Below are 13,584 nucleotides of genomic sequence, written 5' to 3'. Positions count from 1 at the left end.
TCAGGTTCCAGGCCTTTAGCCTCGTCTCTCAGGTTCCAGGCCTGGAACCTCGTCTCTCAGGTTCCAGGCCTTTAGCCTCGTCTCTCAGGCTCCAGGCCTGGAACCTCGTCTCTCAGGCTCCAGGCCTTCGTCTCTCGGGCTCCAGGCCTTTAGCCTCGATCCTTCCTGGCTTCCTGCTTCGTGGCGGCGCTGATCCTGACCAGACGTTGGCAGAAGTGACGCCTTCAGTGACGGCCTAATCCAATCATTTCCAACATGGTTCTCCTGGTTTCTGGTCCAGCCATGTTTGGCGTTGCCGTGGTGACGACAGATTTGTTTTTGGTTCTTAGTTTTCTTCCGTAGTTTCAGACTTTTCCTGGTTGTTCTGTATTTTCCTGGGTTTATTTGTAGTTTGGTGCTTGAGCTCCTCGTTAATTTCTCTGAAATATGCAACCTTTGGGTCGCCGTGCAATAAGAGCCCTGTGCGGTTGCCATGACGCCGCTTCTAGTAGCTTATTTAGAAGGTCAAAGCTGTCGACAATCAGTTTTAGGTGCCCATATTTATTGCCGTCAGGATCTGTAGCAGCGTTAGCCTTTATGGAGCAATAACCAAAGCAGGTCGGGTCCAAAGCGACCCGGTTCGAAGAGCTGACGGCGAATCGGATCAACTTTGGGATGTTCAGAAACCAAAGCTAACGGAGGAGCAGCAGCTGTTTTTGCTGCTGGGTTTTTATGCATGTTCTATTTGTTCAACTGTTTGGAGATGAAAACAAAATAATCTTTTCAATAAAACTAAAATATCTGGTAGAAATAAACTCCAGACTCTTGTTTTCTGTCAGCTTCACACTTTCGAACAATGTTTTCATTTATTAAGGGGAGAAAATCACCCAAATGAAGTTGCATAGTGAAGATCTGGAGGGAATTGTGTAGCTGCCAGCAGGGGGCAGCAGACCGCAGCACACAGCGGTGAGCCGCGGCGACGAGTTAGAGAGAAACGGTCAGACTAATCAGATATAAACTGGTTAGATGTGAATAAATGTAGTAATTCAGCCTCCGTGTTTCCATGACAAGTTTCTGTTTATCAGATTCTGACGCTGAACAGCTGATTGGACGTCCCTCCAAAATAAAACGCATCTAGTTTCCGCCTCATCTTTTTTTCTTCTTCATTTCTACAGACGTTGAATCGACCAGAATATTCCAGATTACTAAAATTAAACTCAGATTTAGACACTGGTGCTGCTGGAAGGATGAAAAGAGGTGCAACATGTCCAGATTTATAATTATAAACTATTATTTTCACTTTTAAAATGTATGCAAAGAAAATGAATTTAGTGCACATATGACTAAACATGAGTGTGTTTTAGAGCAGCAGAACGCGTTTCTGTTTGGCTTGACTGCTATTTAGTATTAGATTTTAGACATATTCTTGTTTTTAAATATTTCTTTTTCAGATCCTGACCTGGAAAAGGTGCTTTAAAGGAAAACCAGGAAGTTTTTATTGGAATTTAGGGATTTAACTGTTTTGTGTGTTTTTATGGATTTTTTCTGTTTAATTAAAACATATAGAAAAATATCTAAATGTTTTAAATGCTAACAAGTAGCTTTAAGATTAGTATCTTAAAATATTTCCACCCCTTTTTTTTTAAGTTTCAATGTTTTAGAAGCCATGTTGTTTTGGTGATATTTCTTATGTCTGTACATTTATGACTGAGTTACTTCTGTGACCTTTTTGCAACTATAAAATGATAACTTAAAGTAGCTATGGCTAATAATATTACTACTAGTAATAAGAATAATTGATGTTATTAATATTACATTATTGTTGCTATATTATAATACTATATCATTATTATTTTTAATAGTAAAAATAATAATTACTAAGCTAAAAACTTTAAAATTATACGATTTTTTTATTCTTTTTAAAAACGTATCACATAAAAGAACCGAAACAAATTTGCGGAAAGGCTCTTTTATTTTGGTATGCACGCACCGGAAGTGGCTTCATTCCTGCTGTTAGCTTGACGTCGCTTTGACCCGCAGACCGACGGTGTCAGAGTCAGGAAACAGACAGAACCGAGCCGAACCGCCACAGCTCAACGGAGAGATTAGCCGGTGTCCCCGGCGCTGAGCTCAGGGTTTATCCGGGGATGGAAGACCCTCCCCGGAGGACAGACACCGCCTGAACCGGAGCCGCCGAGAAACGGTTTCACCGTTCGTTAGGAACGGGCGGGTTTATTCCCGGGGTTCCGGTCGTTTTTGGGCAGGTAGTCGTTAGCAGAACCTCGACTAGCTGTTCCGTTAGCTGCCCTGGATCCACCAGCCATTAACGGGTTAAGTACCGATCTAACAGGTTCGGGCGGCTTGGGTCGCAGCGGAGGGCGGGAATGTGTTTTTCACCTCCGGAACGTTGGATTACACGTGTGAACCCGGTCCGGTTCGTTCCCGGGGTATTGTCTTGAAGGAGACACCGGCGGCTGCTGCTTCCGCTCCCCGCCCCAGATGTGGAGCCGCGTTCGGGCTCGTTATGGCAGCTGAGCGGACATGGCGGGCTGGAGGAGACTCCTGACGGGAACAATCTCGGCTCTGAACCCGGAGGAGATGAGCTTTATTCCGGCGGTCTGGTGTCACTGAAGCGACCCGGGTTCACCGCACCAGAACCGGCCTGATTACCGAGTTTTTAACAGAAACGGTGTTTTTTACTCTGCGGAGGAGATGAAGAGGACGGAGAATAAAAACAAGAGGAAGCTGAGCAGCTTGGAGCAGCAGGAGAGCGGAGAGGAGCGGAAAGATGAGGTGAGCCTGTCAGTCCGCGCTCTGGGCTTAAATCACCGATGAGCCGATATTTAAGTTCCTACTTTAATCCGTCAAACGTCAACAATCGGATCAAATTCTGACTTTTTGAAGCGATCAGTGTGAAATATTAGCCTCCCAACAACAGTTCTCCATGTTTTATGTTAAAAAACTTTAATCGACCCAGTAAAGCAATAAAGACAAAAATATTTCAGCTAAACTTTTAGTGAACCGAACCAGGAATTTAAAATTTTTTATACAGAATATAAATGTAAAAACATTTTTAAAGTAAATGTTTTTCATATGGAAAAATTTGAAACAGAATTTTTCATATCCAACTTGTTTTTTTTAGATGTTCAGCAATTAACAATTTGTGTAAATTTGCTTTAATTTCTAGCAGAAATACTAAATTTGAGTTGATATTAATGTTAATGTTGCTACTGATTATCGGTAGTTATGATATTCCATACATTTCCTTAAACTTTCAACACCGTGTGGTAATATTAGCTCAGGTTCACTTATCGGATCAGTATCAGCTGTTGATGCCGATATATCGTGCGTCACTAATTCTGAGTCGCAAATTTTTAATTTTAACGTCTTTCACTTTTATTGAATAAAAAAATTACATGTTTTGATATAAAATGTTCATCTTTAACACCAATAACTTGTTACTAAAGTTTTGGTAAAATCTCAGATTTTATGTAAATTTCAAGTTATTTTTTTATTTTCTTAGACAGAATTTTGACATTTTAAGTAGGGATGCACAAAATATCGGTCCAGTAAGTAAAACTGGACCGATATTAACCACTGCTTATCTCCATCTTGTTTGTGATCGGGTGTTTAGCTGGATAAATATCAGTAACATGTATTTATCGGTCATAACCTCAGTATAAATATCGGACGGCGACATCGGTGGATCCATGAGTTTCAGCCTCGTTCTGCAGATTGCAGTTGAGACTGAGCTTGAGAATATTATCTTAAATATTCGTATTAATGACGGAGATCGCTAAGATCCAACACGAGAATGTCTAAAATTTATGTTTTCATTTCTTAATTTTGAGAAATAATTCTGCAGCTTCTGCTCAACATGTCGTAAAAATCAATTCAGGATTTTATTTGGTACAAAATTGTAACCTCAGAAGTCAGATTTTTGGATATTGGACTTATGTTTTATAAGGTTTATAGTTAAATGATGAATTCTTAAGTTTTTGGTCAGAATTTGAGTTATTTTAAAATCTGTTCTCTTTCTGACACCAAACCATGGAGACGTTTTGTGTTTTGGAAAATATTTAACATGTTTTATCTTAAATTAAATGTTAGAAATGTGTTTCTAGTCATTTTTACGGAACCGATCTGGGTTCTGACCCGTTTGTATTCTGAGCTCTTGGCTCTGGTTCTGATCCGCGGCTGGTTTCGTCATTACGCCGTCCTGAAGGATTGTTGGTAATTCCTCAGCAGAGCGATTATGTAAGCTGGACGCCGAGCCGGTCCGGTCCGACCCGAAGGTTCTGCTCAGTCACTGCAGGTTCTGACCGGGTTCTGTTGGCCGGTGCTGGTCGTAATGTGCATTGGATCTGTAGAGAAGCTGAGTTCACACTGACATCAAATCTGTTGATATTTTTGCCACATTTCAGATTTTAATGCTGATGTTTGATCATTAAACAGTCGAAGCAAAAATTTAACCCTTAAAGAAGTTAAAACATTTATTGATTGATGATATTAGCGCGTCAGATGGAGCTGAGGGTCCCGTCCAGAACCAGAACCGTCCAGCTGATGGAGCTGAGGGTCCCGTCCAGAACCAGAACCGTCCAGCTGATGGAGCTGAGGGTCCCGTCACGCTCCATCAGCTGGACGGTTCTGGTTCTGGACGGGACCCTCAGCTCCATCAGCTGGACGGTTCTGGTTCTGGACGGGACCCTCAGCTCCATCAGCTCTAGCTGCTGCTCAACATTTGGGCCCAGATTGGATTTTATTTTACTGATTTTTATTTTATTTTTTTCTGCAAAGATGCAGAAATATTCAAACCTGCATCAGGACCCGTGTGCTGGGTTCCAGAAGGAAACACTAGGCTAGGCTAGGCTAGGCTAGGCTAGGCTATGCTAGGCTATGCTATGCTAGGCTAGGCTATGGAGAGAACTAGCAGTAGAGTCCTGACTGGACGGTTTTGTCTGGTCCAGTTTGCAGTCCATGCTCCTCTGGACCTTTGACCCGGCGGCTTGTTTACTCAGAACTCTGTTTACACTGATGACCCGGTTCTGGGTCACTGACCGGCTCCATGGCAGCAGTAAAGCAGATAACGGGTCGGTTCTGGTGGGTGCTGCTCAGGAACTGACCCTGGTTGTGGTTCTGTTGACCCACACTCTTTTTTTACTTTTAATCAGTTATGAGGCAAAACCTGGAACTGCTGCTGCGCCAGTTACTCAACAAGTTGTTGCTAGGCGACCAAAGCTTACTCAACAAGTTGTTGCTAGGCGACCAAAGCTTACTCAACAAGTTGTTGCTAGGCGACCAAAGCTTACTCAACAAGTTGTTGCTAGGCGACCAAAGCTTACTCAACAAGTTGTTGCTAGGCGACCAAAGCTTACTCAACAAGTTGTTGCTAGGCGACCAAAGCTTACTCAACAAGTTGTTGCTAGGCGACCAAAGCTTGACTGAGTGAGTTAGCTTAGCTAGCCATGAGAGGTTGAGCGGCTAAAGTCTTTACTCTGCCTACATCTCCCAGAATGCTGTGCGGTTCTGGATCAGACTTCAGTTAATCTTCTATATGCTGATTGTTCTGGTGTTTGTGACAGATTCTGTTCTGCAACAATAAAATCCCAGTTTTCCTAAAGTTACTCCGGCTGGTTGGTTCTGACTGACTGGAGACGAAAACCAGCTGGATTGGATCCAAGGCGTTCGGCGTTCCCTCCCGTTTAGTTCCCACGCTGTTCGGCGTTCCCTCCCGTTTAGTTCCCACGCTGTTCAGCGTTCCCTCCCGTTTAGTTCCCACGCTGTTCGGCGTTCCCTCCCGTTTAGTTCCCACGCTGTTCGGCGTTCCCTCCCCTTTAGTTCTCACGCTGTTCGACGTTCCCTCCCGTTTAGTTCCCACGCTGTTCGGCGTTCCCTCCCGTTTAGTTCCCACGCTGTTCGGCGTTCCCTCCCCTTTAGTTCCCACGCTGTTCGGCGTTCCCTCCCGTTTAGTTCCCACGCTGTTCGGCGTTCCCTCAGTGCCATCGGAGGTGTTGTGTTGCAGCGGGTCCGTTGGTTCCGATCCGATCCGCTGGATGAGTCTCGCTGAAGGTCTCCGGTCGGACGGGTTCATGTTGACCTGAACGATTCTGATTCTGGAGGTTTTTATAATCACATATTGAACCTTTCAAAGTAAAACTCTGAGCTGATGAAGCAGCTGTTTGGGTTCTGCTCCAGTGAACCAGAACCAGCAGAAAGAACCGGTTCTGATCCAAACTGTGGTGAGTCGCATCATGGCTGCTCTGCTGGAGCGTCGGCAGGAGAAAGACGAATGATTATTGATAATAATAACTGATCAATCAGACGACGTGTTTAAAATGCTTCCAGATTGTTATTCCCACATGTTGAATCCCTTCAGGAATTCCTGTTTCCTCCACTGGAAATTTTCACCAAGCAACAAGAACAGCAGCAGAAAACGGAAAACTGGCATTTAGAGATCTGAATATTCAATCATGTTTGTTATGGAGGATGAAAACTGAAGTTAACGCCATGAATTAGAATAAGTTTTATGTTTAACTATGAATATTTATAGCAGCAGGCGAGCAAAGGGTTAAAGGATCAGAGCAAAAACTGGAGGAAACCTGGATCCAGTTTAAAGGATCTGCAGTTTTACTGTTGTTACCAAGAGCAACACGTTTCAAGTATTAAAATAAAAAATGAAACTCCACCAATAAACACATTTTGATTTACAGTGTAACAGTTAAACTTTGGGATCCAACTGATCCAGAATGAAACCTGATGAAGCTCAGCATCAACGCTGCGGTCCGAGTCGGGAATCGTCTCTGGTTCTAATCTGCTGCAGCAAACTGGACCTGCTTAATCTCAATCTGAGCTGCAGATTAGCAGGATTCCTTCTGACGCTGCTTCAGATTGAACTTTGACCTGCTAGGAGCTGGAAAACATTCAACTTCTGAAACATTCAGCTAGCGCCCAGCTAACTCCCAGCTAGCGCCCAGCTAACATTCAGCTAACTCCCAGCTAGCGCCCAGCTAACATTCAGCTAACTCCCATCTAGCGCCCAGCTGACATTCAGCTAGCGCCCAGCTGACATTCAACTAGCGCCCAGCTGACATTCAGCTAGCGCCCAGCTAACATTGAGCTAACTCCCAGCTAACATTGAGCTAACTCCCAGCTAGCGCCCAGCTAACATTCAGCTAGCGCCCAGCTAACATTGAGCTAACTCCAAGCTAACATTCAGCTAGCGCCCAGCTAACATTCAGTTAGCGCCCAGCTAACTCCCAGCTAGCGCCCAGCTAACATTCAGCTAACATTCAGCTAGCGCCCAGCTGACATTCAGCTAGCGCCCAGCTGACATTCAGCTAGCGCCCAGCTGACATTCAGCTAGCGCCCAGCTGACATTCAGCTAGCGCCCAGCTGACATTCAGCTAGCGCCCAGCTAACATTGAGCTAACTCCCAGCTAACATTGAGCTAACTCCCAGCTAGCGCCCAGCTAACATTCAGCTAGCGCCCAGCTAACATTGAGCTAACTCCCAGCTAACATTCAGCTAGCGCCCAGCTAACATTCAGCTAGCGCCCAGCTGACATTCAGCTAGCGCCCAGCTAACCTTCAGCTAGTGTTTGGTCTTTTGCACCAAATGAATAAATCACATGATGAGCTCCATAACTGAACCTTATTCTGAAGGGTCATTTTTATAATTCATTTTATTTCTTTCTGTTGTTTGTTAATTTTGAATATTTAAAATGTCTTCCAGTTCCAGTGATCAATGTTTTAGAATGTGAACTTATTTGATCTTTCACAATGTGTTGCATCATCATCATTATTATTATTATTATTATTATTATTATTATTCTAATTATTATTAATCATGTTTCTCGCCGTTTCCTGAATGAGATGAAAACTCTTCCAGCTCCAGCAGAGCAGCGCTGCGTTGGTCCAGCAGACGTGCATCAGGGTCTCACCAAGCTGCACTTTCTTCTGCAGTAACGAGCTCTGGACGCGCCTCAGAGGTCAGAGGTCAGCCCATCCTCTGGGTCTGGTGGATGTGCAGCAACGTTCTGCAGCTGAACAGAAACAAAACGGCTTCAGTTATTACAAGCTGACATCATTAGAAACCAGAGATCAGGCCGACCTCTGACCTCTGACCCTTCGGCTCCTCAGTGGTTCTTCTAGCAGCTGCAGAACATTTCAGGCCCAGAGACGAAAGTCTGAGACCAGAGAGACAAACCAGAAGCTGCAGCTGGAGACCTGACTAGAACCAGGAGGGTGGAGACACCAGCTGGTTCTACACCACCTAGATCTACACCACCTGGTTCTACACCACCTAGTTCTACACCACCTGGTTCTACACCACCTAGTTCTATACCACCTGGTTCTACACCAGCTGGTTCTACACCACCTGGTTCTAGACCACCTGGTTCTACACCACCTGGTTCTACACCACCTGGTTCTACACCACCTAGATCTACACCACCTGGTTCTACACCACCTGGTTCTACACCACCTGGTTCTACACCACCTAGATCTACACCACCTGGTTCTACACCACCTAGTTCTACACCACCTGGTTCTACACCACCTAGTTCTACACCACCTGGTTCTACACCACCTGGTTCTACACCACCTAGTTCTACACCACCTGGTTCTACACCACCTGGTTCTACACCACCTGGTTCTACACCACCTAGTTCTACACCACCTGGTTCTACACCACCTGGTTCTACACCACCTAGATCTACACCACCTGGTTCTACACCACCTGGTTCTAGACCACCTGGTTCTACACCACCTGGTTCTAGACCACCTGGTTCTACACCACCTAGATCTACACCAGCTGGTTCTACACCACCTTGTTCTAGACCACCTGGTTCTACACCACCTAGATCTACACCAGCTGGTTCTACACCACCTGGTTCTAGACCACCTGGTTCTACACCACCTAGATCTACACCACCTGGTTCTACACCACCTAGTTCTACACCACCTGGTTCTACACCACCTGGTTCTACACCACCTAGATCTACACCACCTAGTTCTACACCACCTGGTTCTACACCACCTGGTTCTAGACCACCTGGTTCTACACCACCTGGTTCTAGACCACCTGGTTCTACACCACCTAGATCTACACCAGCTGGTTCTACACCACCTGGTTCTAGACCACCTGGTTCTACACCACCTAGATCTACACCAGCTGGTTCTACACCACCTGGTTCTAGACCACCTGGTTCTACACCACCTAAATCTACACCAGCTGGTTCTACACCACCTGGTTCTAGACCACCTGGTTCTAGACCACCTGGTTCTACACCACCTGGTTATAGACCACCTGGTTCTAGACCACCTGGTTCTACACCACCTGGTTCTAGACCACCTGGTTCTACACCACCTGGTTCTAGACCACCTGGTTCTACACCACCTGGTTCTACACCACCTAGTTCTAGACCACCTGGTTCTAGACCACCTGGTTCTACACCACCTGGTTCTACACCACCTGGTTCTAGACCACCTGGTTCTAGACTACCTGGTTCTACACCAGCTGGTTCTACACCAGCTGGTTCTACACCACCTGGTTCTAGACCAGCTGGTTCTACACCACCTGGTTCTAGACCACCTGGTTCTAGACCACCTGGTTCTACACCAGCTGGTTCTACACCAACTGGTTCTAGACCACCTGGTTCTAGACCACCTGGTTCTAGACCACCTGGTTCTAGACCACCTGGTTCTACACCAGCTGGTTCTAGACCACCTGGTTCTAGACCACCTGGTTCTACACCAGCTGGTTCTACACCAACTGGTTCTACACCACCTGGTTCTAGACCACCTGGTTCTAGACCACCTGGTTCTAGACCAGCTGGTTCTACACCAGCTGGTTCTACACCAACTGGTTCTACACCACCTGGTTCTAGACCACCTGGTTCTAGACCACCTGGTTCTAGACCACCTGGTTCTACACCAGCTGGTTCTACACCAGCTGGTTCTACACCAACTGGTTCTAGACCACCTGGTTCTATACCACCTGGATCTACACCACCTGGTTCTACACCACCTGGTTCTACACCACCTGGTTCTACACCACCTGGTTCTATACCACCTGGTTCTACACCACCTGGTTCTACACCACCTGGTTCTACACCACCTGGATCTACACCACCTGGTTCTACACCAACTGGTTCTATACCACCTGGTTCTGCACCAACTGGTTCTACACCAGCTGGTTCTACACCACCTAGATCTATGCCACCTGGTTCTATTTCATTTAGTTCTACACCAGCTGGTTCTACACCACCTGGATCTACACCACCTGGTTCTACACCACCTGGTTCTACACCAGCTGGTTCTACACCAACTGGTTCTACACCACCTGGTTCTAGACCACCTGGTTCTACACCACCTGGTTCTACACCACCTGGATCTACACCACCTGGTTCTACACCACCTGGTTCTACACCAGCTGGTTCTACACCAACTGGTTCTACACCACCTGGTTCTAGACCACCTGGTTCTATACCACCTGGATCTACACCACCTGGTTCTACACCACCTGGTTCTACACCACCTGGTTCTACACCACCTGGTTCTACACCACCTGGTTCTACACCACCTGGTTCTACACCACCTGGTTCTACACCACCTGGTTCTACACCACCTGGTTCTACACCACCTGGTTCTACACCACCTGGATCTACACCACCTGGTTCTACACCACCTGGTTCTACACCAGCTGGTTCTACACCAACTGGTTCTACACCACCTGGTTCTAGACCACCTGGTTCTATACCACCTGGATCTACACCACCTGGTTCTACACCACCTGGTTCTACACCACCTGGTTCTACACCACCTGGTTCTACACCACCTGGTTCTACACCACCTGGATCTACACCACCTGGTTCTACACCACCTGGTTCTACACCACCTGGTTCTACACCACCTAGATCTATGCCACCTGGTTCTATTTCATTTAGTTCTACACCAGCTGGTTCTACGCCACCTAGATCTACACCACCTGGTTCTACACCACCTGGTTCTACACCACCTGGTTCTACACCACCTAGATCTATGCCACCTGGTTCTATTTCATTTAGTTCTACACCAGCTGGTTCTACGCCACCTAGATCTACACCTGAAATCCTGCCTGTAGTTTCTAAATCACTGAACGGATTAAAGATCTGCTGCTGAAGCAGCATTCAGCGTCTATGCGCCACAGATCTAGACTGTTGGACAGGCGTGGCCGGCGGCGTCTCGCAGCCAGCCGGGCTGCATCAGCGCGTGCTGCAGCGTGTTCCGACCCGCTGACAGACGGTGCCGCAGCAGCTGATCAGCCAGAAACACAGCTCTGTTTGCAACAGGACCTATGGCAGGCCGTTTTATCATAAAATCTGCTTCACTGCACTCACATCCCAGACATCTGGATCTGGTTTGTTTTGGTTCATTAGGATATTTCTAATTATACTAATTCACCATTAAATCGTTGAAGATATCTATAATTAATTACTAGTTATCTGAATTTTAATGAAATTTACTAATTGTGAAGTAAATGTAATATATTTAGCTTTTTATTCTGACTACTTGAATACTAAATAAATCTTAAAGAAAGCCTTCTGAAAAGGCCCCTTAATGTGTCGACAGCAGCACTTTCAGCTCTTCAAAGCTGTTTTTAAATGCATGTTTTTGTGTCTTGGTAGGAAACAAATAGGAAATCCTTTCAGATTCCTGCAGATCGTCAAAGTTCTCCTTTTATCCCAAACTGCTGAACTTTCTACATTCTGCCATTTTCTGACAATTTGTGCAGGAAACCCGTAAAGAGGAAGTGGCAGCACAAGGAGCCCAACTGTCCCAATTCAAAAATGTGAAAATGAAATGTTGAGCCATGATTAAATCTGATGTCTCTTGAATTATAATTACGGATCTTCACATGACGAACCTGATGACGCCATCTTGAGAGGAATTTCATCAAAAGAATTGTTGCTAGGCAGAATATAAACACAGATCCCAGGACGGTAACGATGTGGTTGTGTTGGGTCAAAACTCCAGTGTTAGAAATCTGAATTGTAATTACAGATAGTTGAGTGAAGCTGATTTTATGTTAAAACAGCTTGCCGTATCCAGATCAACACTTTTCTGGGTTTCCAACAGAAAGTTCTGGAGTCGGTGAGCGTTTCCCATCCGCACAGGAAGCTGCAGCTGCTCCTCAGCATTAGCACAGCGTTAGCATCAGAGTGACGGCGTTCAGCTGCAGCTATCAGCGCCTCCTCCCTCTTTATCAGCGCCACATTTTCTCAGACGCCCCCAGAAACGAACCGACGCAGCGCATCAGTTCCTGAGTCTCACCAAACGCTGCAGCCAATCACTTTCCTTCCTCTGTGGTTCACGTTAAAACTGCTGATTTTAAACTTTTAAATTTACCAAAATGAAGCGAATCTGAAATCAGGAATTAGCTGAACTGATATTAGCTGGCTGATTAGCCACTGTAATATTAGCTAATGAACTCGCCATGCTGATACGAGCTAGCTAATTAACTGGGCTAATATTATCTGTCCGGGGTAAAATTAGCTGACTCACTAATTGGGTTAACATTAGCTTGCTAATTAGCCAGATTGATGTTAGCTGGCTAATTTGCTGTACTATTAGCTGATTAAGTGACCTAATAATAGCTGGTTCACTAACTGGGCTGAGTATTTAGCTGTTCTGTTATTAGCTGGTATTAACTGTCTGGTTAGCTTGTGTAATAGAAGCTAATGGATTTTCTGTGCTAATATTAGCCGTGTTTACCTCTTAGCTTCTCCTTGAAGCTGGTAAACATGAGGCTGATCCCTGGTGTCTTGTGTCAGGAGCATGTTGGCCCATAAATCAGACTGCAGAGCTGCTGGTGTTTCCTGTCTGCTCAGGAAGCTGTCATGGCCGAAGCGTCAATCGGTTGTTGTTGCACTGATTCAGCGGAAGATGTGACCTTATCACAGTCTGCGTGTTTGAACGTGGCTCCAGCTCCGCAGCAGAGACCCAAAGAAAAGCTGGTGCAGCACGCCGTCTCTTCCTGCCTCCACCCCCCCACCCGTTCTCCACCCGAACCCCGTGTTAGCCGTCTGTAGCTGCAGAGAAACAAGCTATTAAAAGATCAGGGAAACATGAGCACAACATCCTGTTTTGGAGGAAACGTGTTGCTGCAGCACAACCACTGAGTTCAGAGTCTGAGAGACGGGAAGGAAACGACTCTGAAGGGTTCCTACAGAGGAACCCAGAGGTTCTCCGGGGGAACCCAGAGGTTCATTCTCCGCAGGAACCCTGAGGTTCTCCGCAGGAACCCAGAGGTTCGTTCTCTGCAGGAACCCTGAGGTTCTCCGCTAGAACCCTGAGGTTCTCCGCAGGAACCCTGAGGTTCTCCGAACCCTGAGGTTCTCCGCTAGAACCCTGAGGTTCTCCGCAGGAACCCTGAGGTTCTCCGCAGGAACCCTGAGGTTCTCCGCAGGAACCCTGAGGTTCTCCGCAGGAACCCTGAGGTTCGTTCTCTGCAGGACGGTCTGATGGTTCTGATGGTTCTGATGGTTCTGAACCTGACTCCAACCAATCATGACCCAAATAAAAACATGAATTAAAGCAGAAACTCAGTTTCTGGTTTTTGTTTCTC

General features: G+C 45.9%; 2 protein-coding genes and 1 long non-coding RNA gene across 17 annotated transcripts in view; 2 read left to right on the top strand and 1 right to left on the bottom strand.

The window, feature by feature from the left end:
• LOC103463242 (myomegalin-like) overlaps window positions 1-794 on the top strand; it is a 37,750-nt gene extending 36,956 nt beyond the window's left edge. For 3 of the 4 annotated variants that reach the window (XM_081605901.1, XM_081605900.1, XM_081605897.1), the window contains one exon: window positions 117-794. The gene's annotated coding sequence lies outside the window, so the exon portion shown is untranslated. The other variant, XM_081605895.1, reaches the window with a different exon arrangement.
• Window positions 795-1,981: 1,187 nt separating this feature from the next.
• Window positions 1,982-13,584, top strand: part of mast2 (microtubule associated serine/threonine kinase 2) — a 91,270-nt gene continuing 79,667 nt past the window's right edge. For 7 of the 11 annotated variants that reach the window (XM_081605883.1, XM_081605882.1, XM_081605881.1 and 4 more), the window contains exon 1: window positions 1,983-2,772. In XM_081605883.1, the coding sequence (XP_081462009.1) occupies window positions 2,692-2,772 (81 nt within the window). In that variant the 5' untranslated portion in view covers window positions 1,983-2,691. Of the gene's footprint in view, window positions 2,773-13,584 lie in introns of all 11 variants that reach the window. The other 4 variants (XM_081605876.1, XM_081605880.1, XM_081605878.1 and 1 more) reach the window with 1 other exon arrangement.
• Window positions 6,309-13,584, bottom strand: part of LOC145551361 (uncharacterized) — an 8,225-nt gene continuing 949 nt past the window's right edge. The window contains exons 1-2 of one of the 2 annotated variants that reach the window (XR_014087158.1): window positions 12,732-13,147; window positions 6,309-8,020 (exon numbers count right to left, since the gene is read on the bottom strand). This is a non-coding gene — a long non-coding RNA (uncharacterized LOC145551361). Of the gene's footprint in view, window positions 8,021-12,731; window positions 13,148-13,584 lie in introns of those variants that run through there. The other variant, XR_014087159.1, reaches the window with a different exon arrangement.

This window comes from Poecilia reticulata, chromosome 4 (assembly GCF_904066995.2).
Source record: "Poecilia reticulata chromosome 4, P_reticulata-male-v2, whole genome shotgun sequence".
Taxonomy (NCBI): domain Eukaryota; kingdom Metazoa; phylum Chordata; class Actinopteri; order Cyprinodontiformes; family Poeciliidae; genus Poecilia; species Poecilia reticulata.
Note: the sequence above shows the minus strand (reverse complement) of the source record. Positions and strands in the feature narration are given on the sequence as shown.